Here is a 12,621-nt window from a genome sequence, read left to right as displayed (position 1 = left end):
AAAAAAAAAAAAATATATATATATATATATATATATATATATATATATATATATATATATATACAGGGTATCCCGTAATGCTTCACAATGCGATCACGTTATAAACGTACAATTAAAATTAAAATTTACGAATACATAATTAATTAAATTCTCAACTGTCACTTTCATCTTTTCGTTACACAGTAAACAATTTTTTGTAAAATTTAACATACATATTTTATTATGTACCAAACAGTAGATTTGAAATGTAAATTCTAAGCTACATTAATAAAAGGCACGTGTCGACATTATTAATGTTAATTTTACTGAAGAAATGTGATAATTTGTAATTTTGAGAGATACATATTTTTTTTGCAAAAACGGTCCCGAAAAAATCTCAACATATACATATATATGTTTTGAATTATAAATATTAATATGTTACTAAAAATATTAAAAATTATTTTGCGATTATTATTTATAGTGAATAACATTTCATAATTTAGTATTATATTTTTGCATTTTGTGGGTAACAAATTCATAATTTTATTTTACATTCTTTCGTATTCTTTTCTCGTAATTGCCACATTTTCATGTATGAATTTGAATTGTGTTCCACAATTTGTTTCCAAATTATGTCATTGCTATATTTATTTTGTGTTAATTTTTTACATAATATTTGTGTTACTTTTTAACATATGTATTTATCGTGAATTCAATTAACAAAAAAAAATTAGGTGAACTGTTTGGTACATAATAAAATATGTATGTTAAATCTTACAAAACATTGTTTACTATGTAACGAAAAAATGAAAGTGACAATTGAGAATTTAATTAATTACGTATTCGTAAATTTTAATTTTTTATTTAAAATAATAATTTGATTGTGAGAAAAAAAGATAGAATTGTACGTTAACAACGTGAACAAATTGTAAAGAAAAAGGTGGAATTGTATGTTACACGTTAATATTAAGATTCTAACAAAAAATAATCAAAATAAATTGTTTACAAGCAATTTGTTAAACAGTTTCTCTTCAAACAAATTAAACAGTTTTTTATAAATCTAATTTTAAATAAAAACGGATAGCTTTATCGGTTTTTATAACAATAAAACAAAATAATCATGCGTGATACATGTCAAAACATTTTTTTGAAGAATATGTTTAACAAACTATTTATTATACAATTTATTTTGTTAATGTTTTTTTCAATAATATTCTTTTATACCCATGACAAACATCTCGTAGTTAATTTTTTCCCATTGCTATGAGGTTAGCCATGGAAATTAAGTAACTGAATGAACAAATGGATTAAATAATTGAATTAAACAAACGAATAAATAAATAAATAATAAAAAAGATCAAAAATATTCAAAAATTAGATAAATTTTCAATTGCAATTTATTTTTACTCATTTACCTATTTATTTAATTATTCACCTAGCTATTTATTGATTGATTTATTTATTTATTAATATGAAGAATTAGAATAACATTTTAATCGGGGTAACGGTTTACTGTAACTGTAACTAGTTATTTTTACAAAGTAACTTTCCCCAGCCTGGTGTGTGTGTGTGTGTGTGTGTGTGTGTGTGTGTGTGTGCGCGCGCGCGCGCGTGTGTTACTGTTGATCAATAAATTCGAATTCATACATGAAAATGTGGCAATTACGAGAAAAGAATACGAAAGAATGTAAAATAAAATTATGAATTTGTTACCCACAAAATGCAAAAATATAATACTAAATTATGAAATGTTATTCACTATAAATAATAATCGCAAAATAATTTTTAATATTTTTAGTAACATATTATTATTTATAATTCAAAACATATATATGTATATGTTGAGATTTTTTCGGGACCTTTTTTGCAAAAAAAATATGTATCTCTCAAAATTACAAATTATTGCAACTAAACACGTCGCTTCACAAAGTAGAAAGTCTCTTTAATAAAATAAAACAAGTTAGATTTTAAAATATAAGATTTTTGGTAAAAGTTCATTTATAATTTAATAATTTGAATTTTCCTTGAGATATTATAAATTAATTGTCAAATTGTAAATTACGCTATTTCTTTATTCAAATATGAATTAATTTCAAGGCAAAGAATAGTACATTTACTGTAAAAAAGTTGATATGATAATATACGAAGGGAAAAGAAAATTCTACCTTGAAAATAGACAATTAAATTGATGGAAATCCAGAATAGTGCAATTCATAAGAGTTATGGTTATTTACGTATAAGTTATAACAATATTTTTAAAAATAAAGGTTACAAACTATTTCTACAACATTTTAAGTAACCAAATATAACATTACAAATTTGATAAAAACATTTTTTGTAAGATCATGTTCGCGTTTTCATACTGTTCGACCCATTGTGCGGCGCTGGCGCCAATGCGTTTTTAAAAATTGTAAAATAATACGTAATTGTATATGCAAAATAGTCAATACAGAATTAACGTATAAAAATAATAAGATTGTTAAAAAACTAAAAAAAAAATTACTTTTATTGCACGTTATTTGCTAAAAAAAAATTTTTTTAAACAGAAGATTGTCTTAAATCTAGCCTCCCGTGCTTATTCGATATTCCTCTACATATTTCTTTAAAAATTTTGAAAACCACGGTGATGATAATATGTAAACTTGGTGTTTGCTGGGTGAATATGTATAATTATGCATAATTTAATATATAATATATACAATTACGGACAACAATAGATTTATTCATACATAATTATGCATTAAGTATCTGTGAAGACATAATTTATAATTAAATGCAATTAAATATTATATTTTTCAAGTACACTTTGGTGGCATTCTTTGTATATAGAAACTTTATCATGGTTATTTACGATTATAACGTTTCGTCATTCGTAAAGACTGTTTTGCAAAATTATATTGATATGTTAATACTGACCATTGAAATTTTAGAAAAATTTTGTGATTACATTCGGAAAATTTGCAAATAGATATTTTGCTAAGTGTGTTGCAGTTCTGTTACAGTTTGTATTTGCATTATATTTTTTCGATACGTTGCATTTAAAAATTTAGTGCGTTACTAAACATTTTAGCATGTTTCTCATAGATATTGCTTGTAATTTTACTATGGTTGAAATACTTTTTGCAAAAATACACAAAATATACTTTTCATTAATAATAATGTTATAAATGCTTCGTTAGTAACTATTGCATTGATCGTGATTATTTGTGTTAAGAAATCAAATGTATATGTCTCGCGAACCGCGAAGAACTTATTATCACAACGTAATGCTTTAAGCAGGCTACCATTTTTTAATAATGATTCAGTAATTCGTTTCAGTGTTTTCATATCGTCACAATTTGGACAATATTTCATCAAGATAAGTCACTTTTTTTATTTAATACAATACAAATCCTAATAAAACCGGGAATTGTAATAACAAATAGAAATAATGAACATGGTATTACAGGTCAAAAGCAATTTTTAGTGCTTCATAATTTTTTAAGTAAATTTTATAAACATTTACGAGATTTCCCCAAACTGCGTGTTTTTGCCAATTTTGCCAAACTTAAGGATGTTATCCAATTATTCAATTAGTAACTTTGTTTGTAATCAATATTTTATATTAACACTCAAACAATTGTATTCGTCAAAGTGTTGTTTGATTCTAGACTCAAAGTAATGAAATATTTATTAATTAGGACGTAATTTATAAAAATGTAACGCATTGCGTAATTGATAGAAAAAAAAGTGGTAATATAGCTAGCCCAAAAATAATTTTTAAAACATCGATTTAATTTAAAAAAAAAACACAATATTTTTGCTACAAAAGTATATATTTTTAATTTTCCATTGTTCAGAATTTTTCTGTGTTCAAATTTACAGATATCATTAGAAATATTATTTTAGCCATATTTACATAATATTAAACAACAAAGATAAAATGACATCTCTAAATGACATGATGTTTTGGAACATCGCTCTTTGAGTAAGAAACATTTCAATATAAAAATTTCGTTTAAAACATATTAATAAAATGTATATGTCCCATATTATTGTTTAATTTTGTATACCACAAAATATATAGCTGAATAAAAGGTTAAAAAACAAAAAACCCTCAAGTATACATACATTCCTGTGATAATACGTTCACATTTACAAACAATGAGAAGGTACGGGTAATTAATTTAAGTGATCAAATAAACTTTGAAAAAGTTTAAAAGTGCTCAAAAGTAAAAATGCCTTATAACAATTGTTAGCTATTGTGTATTAGTATAATATATGATCGTTACTAAAAAAACGGCGGGTTACTAATTGAATAATTCCATAAATAATTTTTGGAATTCATCACCCAATAACGGAAATAATGGAGATAGTCCTAACATTTATAGTAGCCATAATACCGTCTTCTCCTCTAATATTTATCGCAATAACTGATACATGAGTGATCTTATTAGGATTTGTATTGTATACACACGTCGGCTGAATGGCGCTCATGTAACATTATCGTAAATTCGTTGATATCACGTGTAATAACTTTGAAGAACTTATATTTTTCCTCCGTTCCTCAATTGTTCGTCATTTGCTTCTTTTTATTAATTCTTGAAAACGCTTCAATGAACGACCGCGATTTCAGTTTTTAGCATCAAAAGCATAGTTGAGTAGTAAAATTAGTTAAAAAATGAAAATTAAAGAAAGGAAAAAAGAGGGGGGTTATGAGATACATGTGGGATAACGAGGTGCCATAATAATTTATAATCGCTCGTATAATTCGCGTTGAATTCTAAAAACAACTCTTAAAATTATTTTGTTACAGTCGTCTTTTTAGACATTGTAAGATGATTACTGGTTATTGTTTACTGCGTTTTTAAAAACTAAATTTCAAGTTTACAGGTTGCAGGTTCCAAACGTCTATCTATAGAATGATAGAATTCTATAGCTAACAAACTGGTATTAATAAAAATTATGTCGCATTAATATTTATTGAATTATTCAAAAGAAAAACAAAATAATATTCCACATTCTTCCTTCATTTTAAGAATATAATCAGAATATTCTTAAAACTTTATTAAAGAAATGGAAAATTTATTTTTGTCCGCTTTTAACTCAATCCGAATCGCTGTGTAACATGTTAATCACGTTTCGAACACCAGTTGAGACGTTACTGCAACGTAATGTAACGTGCGACGAGTTAGCACGTTACAGAGATGCGTTTGTTTCATATGGTGCAGGTAGATTGCCTACACTTCTTTCAACTTTGTCATAACTTCTTTGTTCGCCATGAGTATCGAACGCATGTTCAAGTCATCGCGTCCGTCCGCGTATTAATAGTTATAATTTATACTGCGTACCGTACTATTAATAAGTCAATGTAATTCCGCAACAATACATTCATTGTGCAATATACTGTCACAATGTATAGTCTCTTGCATTTAATCGCATGACCCCTTGCGGTGCTTTCCGCTTTCCCAGTTTCTTTCCCACTCATCCTCGCATCTTGATACTTCCGCGGGATTCCCATCTTCCGATTACCCTCACGCTTAAGGTTACCAGATCTGATACCAACATTTCCAGGATATGTCTAACAATAAGGCAATGAATGCAAAATGGATTGATATATTTGAGTTAAATATTGTTCCAGTTACTGTCCCCGCATAAATCATAGTATATTATACTGTGATCACTTTTTAATGATAACATTTTAAATGGAAATAACTTTATTTAAAATAAAAGAGCGAATCAAAACAAGGATGTATAACAAGGATGATTCTTTTCTAAAGATTTTTCTGATCAATTAAGAAAATCTCTTCAAGAAAACTGTACAGCCTAGTTTTGACTCGTCTTTTTATCTTAAAAATAAGTTATTTCAGTTTAAAATGTTATTAAAAAATTATCACAGTATACACAATTATTCAGATATATCATTTAAATCTGCTTAATGTAAATTGTAAATCGACAGTTGAAATTGTGAAAAGTGGCCAAAAAATATTATATCAAATAAATCCTAAGATTTCGTTAAAATTATGTATTTCCGAAAAAATAATTACTGGACACAGGACAAGCAGATGAATTTCGGGACTTTCCCGATAATTCCGGAGACCTGGCAACCTTACTCACGCTCCCTCACAGTCTCGCTATAACATATGGCGAGAATAAAATTAATAAAAATAAAAAGTTAATTACCATATCCACCGCTACCACCTCCGTGTCCGCTACCTCCATATCCGCCGCTAGCTCCGTGTCCGCCACCGCCAAATCCACCGCCAGCTCCATGTCCGCCACCTTCATATCCACCGCTACTACCATGTGCGCCACCTCCATATCCACCGCTACTACCATGTCCGCCACCTCCATATCCACCGCCACTGCCATGTCCGCCACCTCCGTGTCCGCCATCTCCATAGCCACCGCCACTTCCGTGTCCACCACTTCCACCGCTTCCATATCCACCATGATTACCGCCACTTCCGAATCCACCGTGTCCACCGCCATCTCCAAAACCGCCGTGACCACCGCCATGACCATCACCATGACCACCTCCAAAACCACCGTGACCACCGCCAACTTCGAGTCCGCCATGACCACTGCTGCCTCCGAATCCGCCATGACCACCTCCGAAACCACCGTGACCACCACCATATCCACCGCCGCTACCGCTTCCTAAACCACCGTGACTACCAAGGCCGCCGCCATCCCCAAGTCCGCCGTGTCCACCGCCGCCCCCGAGTCCGCCGTGTCCACCACCACCGCCGAGTCCACCACCACCGCCGAGTCCGCTGTGTCCACCGCCACCCCCGAGTCCACCGTGACCACCGCTACCTCCAAATCCACCGTGGCCATCGCCACCATATCCACCACTTCCGAAACCATCATGACTGCCTCCATATCCACCAGCATTTGTCAGAGCCGAGGATTGTGCACCTGCCGAAGCACTACCGACAGCTTGAGAATTGGATTTTGATGAGGAACTGCCACCAAGCGAGCTCGCACTGGCCGAACTACTAGCACTGCTGGAGGCAAATGAGCCTCCGCTGTAACGTTTTGAACGAAGTAATTCAGCTTCTGCAACAAATTAAAACGATTATTTTTATATAATCAAATTAAACTTAACATAAAAAAAAGTAAGTTTAAAAGAATCAAACAGTGAAATTTACTTATACAGAATTATAACTAAATTAGTTATAATATTTATAATAAATCTTTCTTCTTCGTATTATGGTCAAGAAATGTATAACTGTTCAACGCTTACAAGAAATTAAAGTACATTTAAGCGAAATGTTCGATTATCTTGGATCAGAGTTCAAGTATGTATATACAAACATCAATTATCTACATAAATTTTCATGACTAAAGAAATTTTCTTATTCATAGCAAAGGTTTGTTATCGATTTCTCAGAAAAATTAAAACCTATGACGACTTTGCATTTTTATATACACTTTCTCCAAGAAGCAATCGCAAAGCTAATACGAAAACGAAGGCGCACATTACATATTCACACTTATTTATGAGTATTACGTCACGACAAGATTATCGCGGTTTTACTAATGGCAAAATCTTAGAAATATAAACTGATCTTTGCAATTATATCTCTTGTTATAAGATTCTTGTTATAAGATGTGATTAACAATTTTAAATAAAAATAATATGTACATCATTTTATTATTTTGCTGTTTAAGATTTTTTTCTTACTTCTTGTAAAATATAATATAAATAATAAAAAAAATATAACAATGATATATTTAAATATTTACTTTCATTCCTGACACAAAACTTTCTTTTTTTATGACTAATACATTTTTCCTTAAAAATGATAATGGAAACAAAATATATATTTTACAAGATATGAGTTAATGTTGATAACAAGTTACTAGAGAAAAAGAAAATAATTTACCTCGCGCTTCGACACATGCTGCAAGTAATAAGGCCAAAAGGCCGATCGTTCGATACTGCCACATGACGATGTCTGGTTTCCATCCCGATCGACCGTCAAGTCTTTATATCTTGTTTCCCACTCCGACCACTCATTCCTTCCTAAAACTACCGGCTGTTTCGTTAAGTATCCGTAGAACGGATTGAAGAGCAAAAAGATGCCTAGCCAAGGTTAAGGTAATCGACGACACGTGTATTATCCTTGACGGGAATTTACTCGAGCCTGGCATCGTATCTTCTCATTTATACATTTACATTATACGTTCAATCAACATTAATCAATTAGCACTCTCTCACAAAACACAATGCAAACAAAATTTGTCTGTAGGAAGTATTCTAAGTCGAATACAATGGATCACAGTTCTAAAAATAAATTAATGAAATAAATTTCCAAACAGGCCATTTACATTTAATGGACGTTTAAAAAATATTTAAAAAATTGATATATTTTTGTAATGCTTTGTAAAACATTTATTAAACCATTAAAATATTTCGCATTTGTAACGTCTATTTAATGTTTATTAAACCATTAAAATATCTCATATAAATATGAGATATTGATGAGTATTTTAAATTAACAAAAAAATCGTTAAATTAAATATAAAATCTTATAAAACGTTTTTATAATATTTAATTTAATTAATAGTTTAATTAATAGTTTTAAAACATATCAATTTTTAAACATTTATTTTTTCAGCATAAGCGCTTAACATTGATTTTAGCGTTTGTTAAATTTTATCTTATATTTTACTTAGAGAAATTGTTATGACTTTATACCAAACAGTTTCTAAATTTTCAAAGTAGAAAATTATATACTTAACAAGTTCTCTTAACATAGGTATATTTTTGATGAATAAGAATTATATCATTTGTAATAGACTTCTGAACAAAGACATTCTATGCAGATCAAGTTTTATTTAGTGTTTATAACAATTATGTCCTATATTATAATTTAACATTACCAGTAATATAATGTTTAGTGCCCAAACTTTAAACATCGGGATAGTTTAAATAATAAACAAATTAGTAATATAAAATGACAAAACCTTAAACATCGTGATATTTAAATAATGGATGAATCGATAATAAATAGTGACTCGAAGAGCTAACTTAATTTAACAAGATACGTATTTACAGTATTTATAATTTTTATTGGTTTGCTTTTAAATTACTTTGATAATATTTAACCTTGATAATCAGAGGAAAACAGTGTTTTAATAAGATTCAACATGCATTTCCTTGTATACCGACTTGACAGAATCGGCATCGCACAATCATTTGCTATCAATCTTTTAGAAGAATTTTCTCTGAAATTAAGAAAGTTCTTTTCATATACATTTAGAAAAAATTAATATAAAAATAAAGAATAACTTTTTAAAGTAAATATTTTTTTGATGTATAAAATATAAAACAAACTTATGTATATAAATAAAAATCCTTTTGGAATTCATTTATGCTAAAATATTAATTTATATACCACACAGATTAAATTTATCTTTTTTTTTTTTCAAAGAAATATGTAAAACAGAAATATTTTACTTGGTTATTTATAGCAAAAACATATTTACGATTAAAGAATGAGAATCTTTAGAAGGCCAAGTATAATAATGCCAGAATAATAGATTTAATCATGATGTCAATAAGAGAGTTGTACAATAAAGACATATGTTCTACAATTTGCTAATTTGCTAGCAATTAATCGCACGATTTATTGTTGCTATTAACGCGTTATACTATAAATAAACGTTAAATATATATTTGGTCGTTGACATGGTCAATGATTTAATGATATCCGATTCAAACAGTCACGGAATACGACATATCTAAGCAAATAATGTAAAATATTCATGAAGGTGATTTGTAGCCTCCAGCGGATTTATTTCGATAAATCTCAATGTCATTTCATAGATTTATCATCCGTTTCAATCGTTAATATGTAATGAGAGATATGTCCATTTTGTTAATACGTAATAATTGCAATTTTTCTATTTCCACGAATTATTATGCATATAAAGAAGATATAATCTCTTAGAAGAAAATTTAAAAAGCATTAACATAGAATTCATTGTTGTTTTTAATATTTTATGTCAATTAATATTATGTCAACGAATATTGAAGAAATTAAAAAATCTTTATTTGTGTTCGAAGTCTAATACCCATACATAATATTATATTTCCTATTTTGTATATTTTTTTTATTATCAATTATAAAAATTTAATCGATTAGCTTAAAGCAAAACCACAAGGTTTTTGCATTACCTGCTCGTTGAGAATTCATTGATTATATCACCAGTGTTTCAAATTCAATGTATCATTAGAATGACGGCAAAATAATAACACCATAACTAAAAAAAGTACCATAACGGTGACCTTGACTGTTATTTTAATGTCACTTTGGCATCAATTTGATGTCATTATAAATAATTGCCCTGTATGGAAATAAGTGCAAGATCAATATCTATTTCTACTAATGTAGACTCTATCAGCACAAGGACGTCTACGGAACGTCTTGAGGACGCCCTGTTACGTTGAACAAGATATCAGGGAGTACATGTTATAGTCCTAGGACATCCACAGGACGTTCTATGGAGTATCAAAGGGGCGTCTCATCATTTCCTATAGATATCCTGTGAATATTCTAATTATATGAATTTCTTCGAAATATCCATTCTTCGAAATAGCATAAATATTATACTATTACACCACATAATTCCAATGAGCAAAATAATACTTGTAACATTTTAAAAAAACATTTTTCGCAAAAAAATCGGGAATTTCCTCTTGGAAATTCCCAAGCGGCCACCTATCCAAGTTGTAACCGCAGTGGACGATGCTTGACTTCTGCGATTACCGCGAGCTGGATCCTTCGTGATTATCTGTGAATTTATGCTAATATGTGTATATAACTGATAGATTAGGTGAATATATATTATCGAAAAGATGAATGTATAATTAAACCATATTATTTATATAAATATCTATAAAATTATTATTAATTTTTTACTGATTTTTACAAATGCGGAATAGCATATGGAATAACTTTTCTGTTATTTGTTTAAATAAGAATGCAACTAGAAATATGTCAATATAATATAATATTTGAATTAAATATAAAAAAATTTTTATTAAAAAAACATTTAAAAATATTGTTTGCTTATTGAAATGTAGATCGAGGTTTTTTCATCCATAGACTTATTTCGTCTATCGATAATATTTATGTTTCTCAATAGCACTGTGTTCAAGATAGAAATCTTGATCTTTAAAATCAAAAGAGCACAAGTACAAGTTTCAAGTAGTTAATATATGCTGTTCAAAAACATAGTATTTATAGCTAAACGGAATAACTTTGCAGAAAAAATCATAGGGGTTAATTATCAAAATAATACTTTACATATGTGTTTGATGTATTTATAATCCACACGGCAAACCTCCTAGGGACGTCTTAAGGATGTCCATAGGATGTTGTAACGCTCTAAACCCATTCACGTCCCTGAATATTTAGAACGGATTCAGAATGGTCCTGAGGACGTTTCGTGCTGTTGGGGGTTATCCTTACGGAAAATAATTACAAGAATACAAAAAAATTACTGGAATACTGAAGAACTACAGTTTTTATGTAGTATACCAATAATTTTTTCGCATTCTTGTTTTTTTCCGTAAGGGTAATGCTCCAGTAAACAAACATTTACTGGGACATTAAATAAATGTTTTGAAACATTGATTTTATATGAATTGGTAATTTATTACACGACTTACTGATTGTTTACGATCTTTACACGGATACAAAGGGAAATACGAAAAATTTCAAATTTTTTTTACAAGAGAAAAACTCCGTAAAATACAAATCTCATACAAATACGATTTACAGCATTCAAAAGCTTGAAACTTTATTTTTAATTTGCATATTTTTTAAGCGTAGTGCGATTTTTTTACCGAGTCATTCGATCAATATTGAAGCAACAATGGTTTTTTTTGCTTCAATATTGAATAACTCAGTAAATGATAATTGCACAAAACTCATCAAGACAGTGCAAATTAAAAGTAAAGATTCGTGTTTTTGAATACGTTTTTGTTTTAAGATTACTTAAAACAATCATATATAATACCTTATAAAAGAATGGAAGTAATCTTTATATCTTTTTAGCGTCTCTACCTAGGAAGAAAAATAATAATCAAAATATCTCCCTCTTCAAACCAAATAACTTTTATTTAAAGCATTTTTTTACAATCAAAAATAACATTTTTTAACCCTAAAATGTTCTTATCTATTTTTGCATTTTTGAAGGATCTACTGGAGGTTTAATGAATCCTGTATTTTTATCATAACGTGCTTTATATGTGCATTAGAAAATTCAACAATAAATCAATCTCTTTGTTTTTTAATAAAGATAATGACGTAAACATAATTCAATTATCTTGAAAAACAAATCAAAAGTAAGTTTAAAAAATTGCTTTAAAAAAAGTGTTAAAAAATCGCAAAAATCCAATTCTTTCTTGAACCTCTTATTCAAAAATTATTAACTTTGTTTCTAACCGATTTTACATCTTCACAAAAAGGTTTTAAAGAAAAAATTTTAGACTATAAGAAAAAAAATTTTATATGAATTGAAAAAGATATACAGAAAGTCCCAAAAAGCTTGCCTCCCCTTTTATGAGCAGATTCTTTGGAAAATTCTAAAAAAAAAAAATTTTAATACAAAAATGTCGAGGGTATAATGGTTTTCAAATTA

At 28.8% G+C, this 12,621-nt stretch overlaps 1 protein-coding gene across 4 annotated transcripts in view; it reads right to left on the bottom strand.

The window, feature by feature from the left end:
• Window positions 1–8,010, bottom strand: part of LOC105202924 (glycine-rich protein DOT1) — a 31,160-nt gene extending 23,150 nt beyond the window's left edge. For all 4 annotated transcript variants that reach the window (XM_039447282.1, XM_039447292.1, XM_039447296.1 and 1 more), the window contains exons 1-2: window positions 7,854–8,010; window positions 6,145–7,023 (exon numbers count right to left, since the gene is read on the bottom strand). In XM_039447282.1, the coding sequence (XP_039303216.1) occupies window positions 6,145–7,023; window positions 7,854–7,917 (943 nt within the window). In that variant the 5' untranslated portion in view covers window positions 7,918–8,010. The remainder of the gene's footprint in view (window positions 1–6,144; window positions 7,024–7,853) is intronic.
• Between the last annotated feature and the right edge of the window lie 4,611 nt (window positions 8,011–12,621).

The sequence above is a fragment of the Solenopsis invicta genome, chromosome 1, assembly GCF_016802725.1.
Source record: "Solenopsis invicta isolate M01_SB chromosome 1, UNIL_Sinv_3.0, whole genome shotgun sequence".
Lineage (NCBI taxonomy): Eukaryota > Metazoa > Arthropoda > Insecta > Hymenoptera > Formicidae > Solenopsis > Solenopsis invicta.
This window is presented reverse-complemented; position numbering and strand designations above follow the sequence as displayed.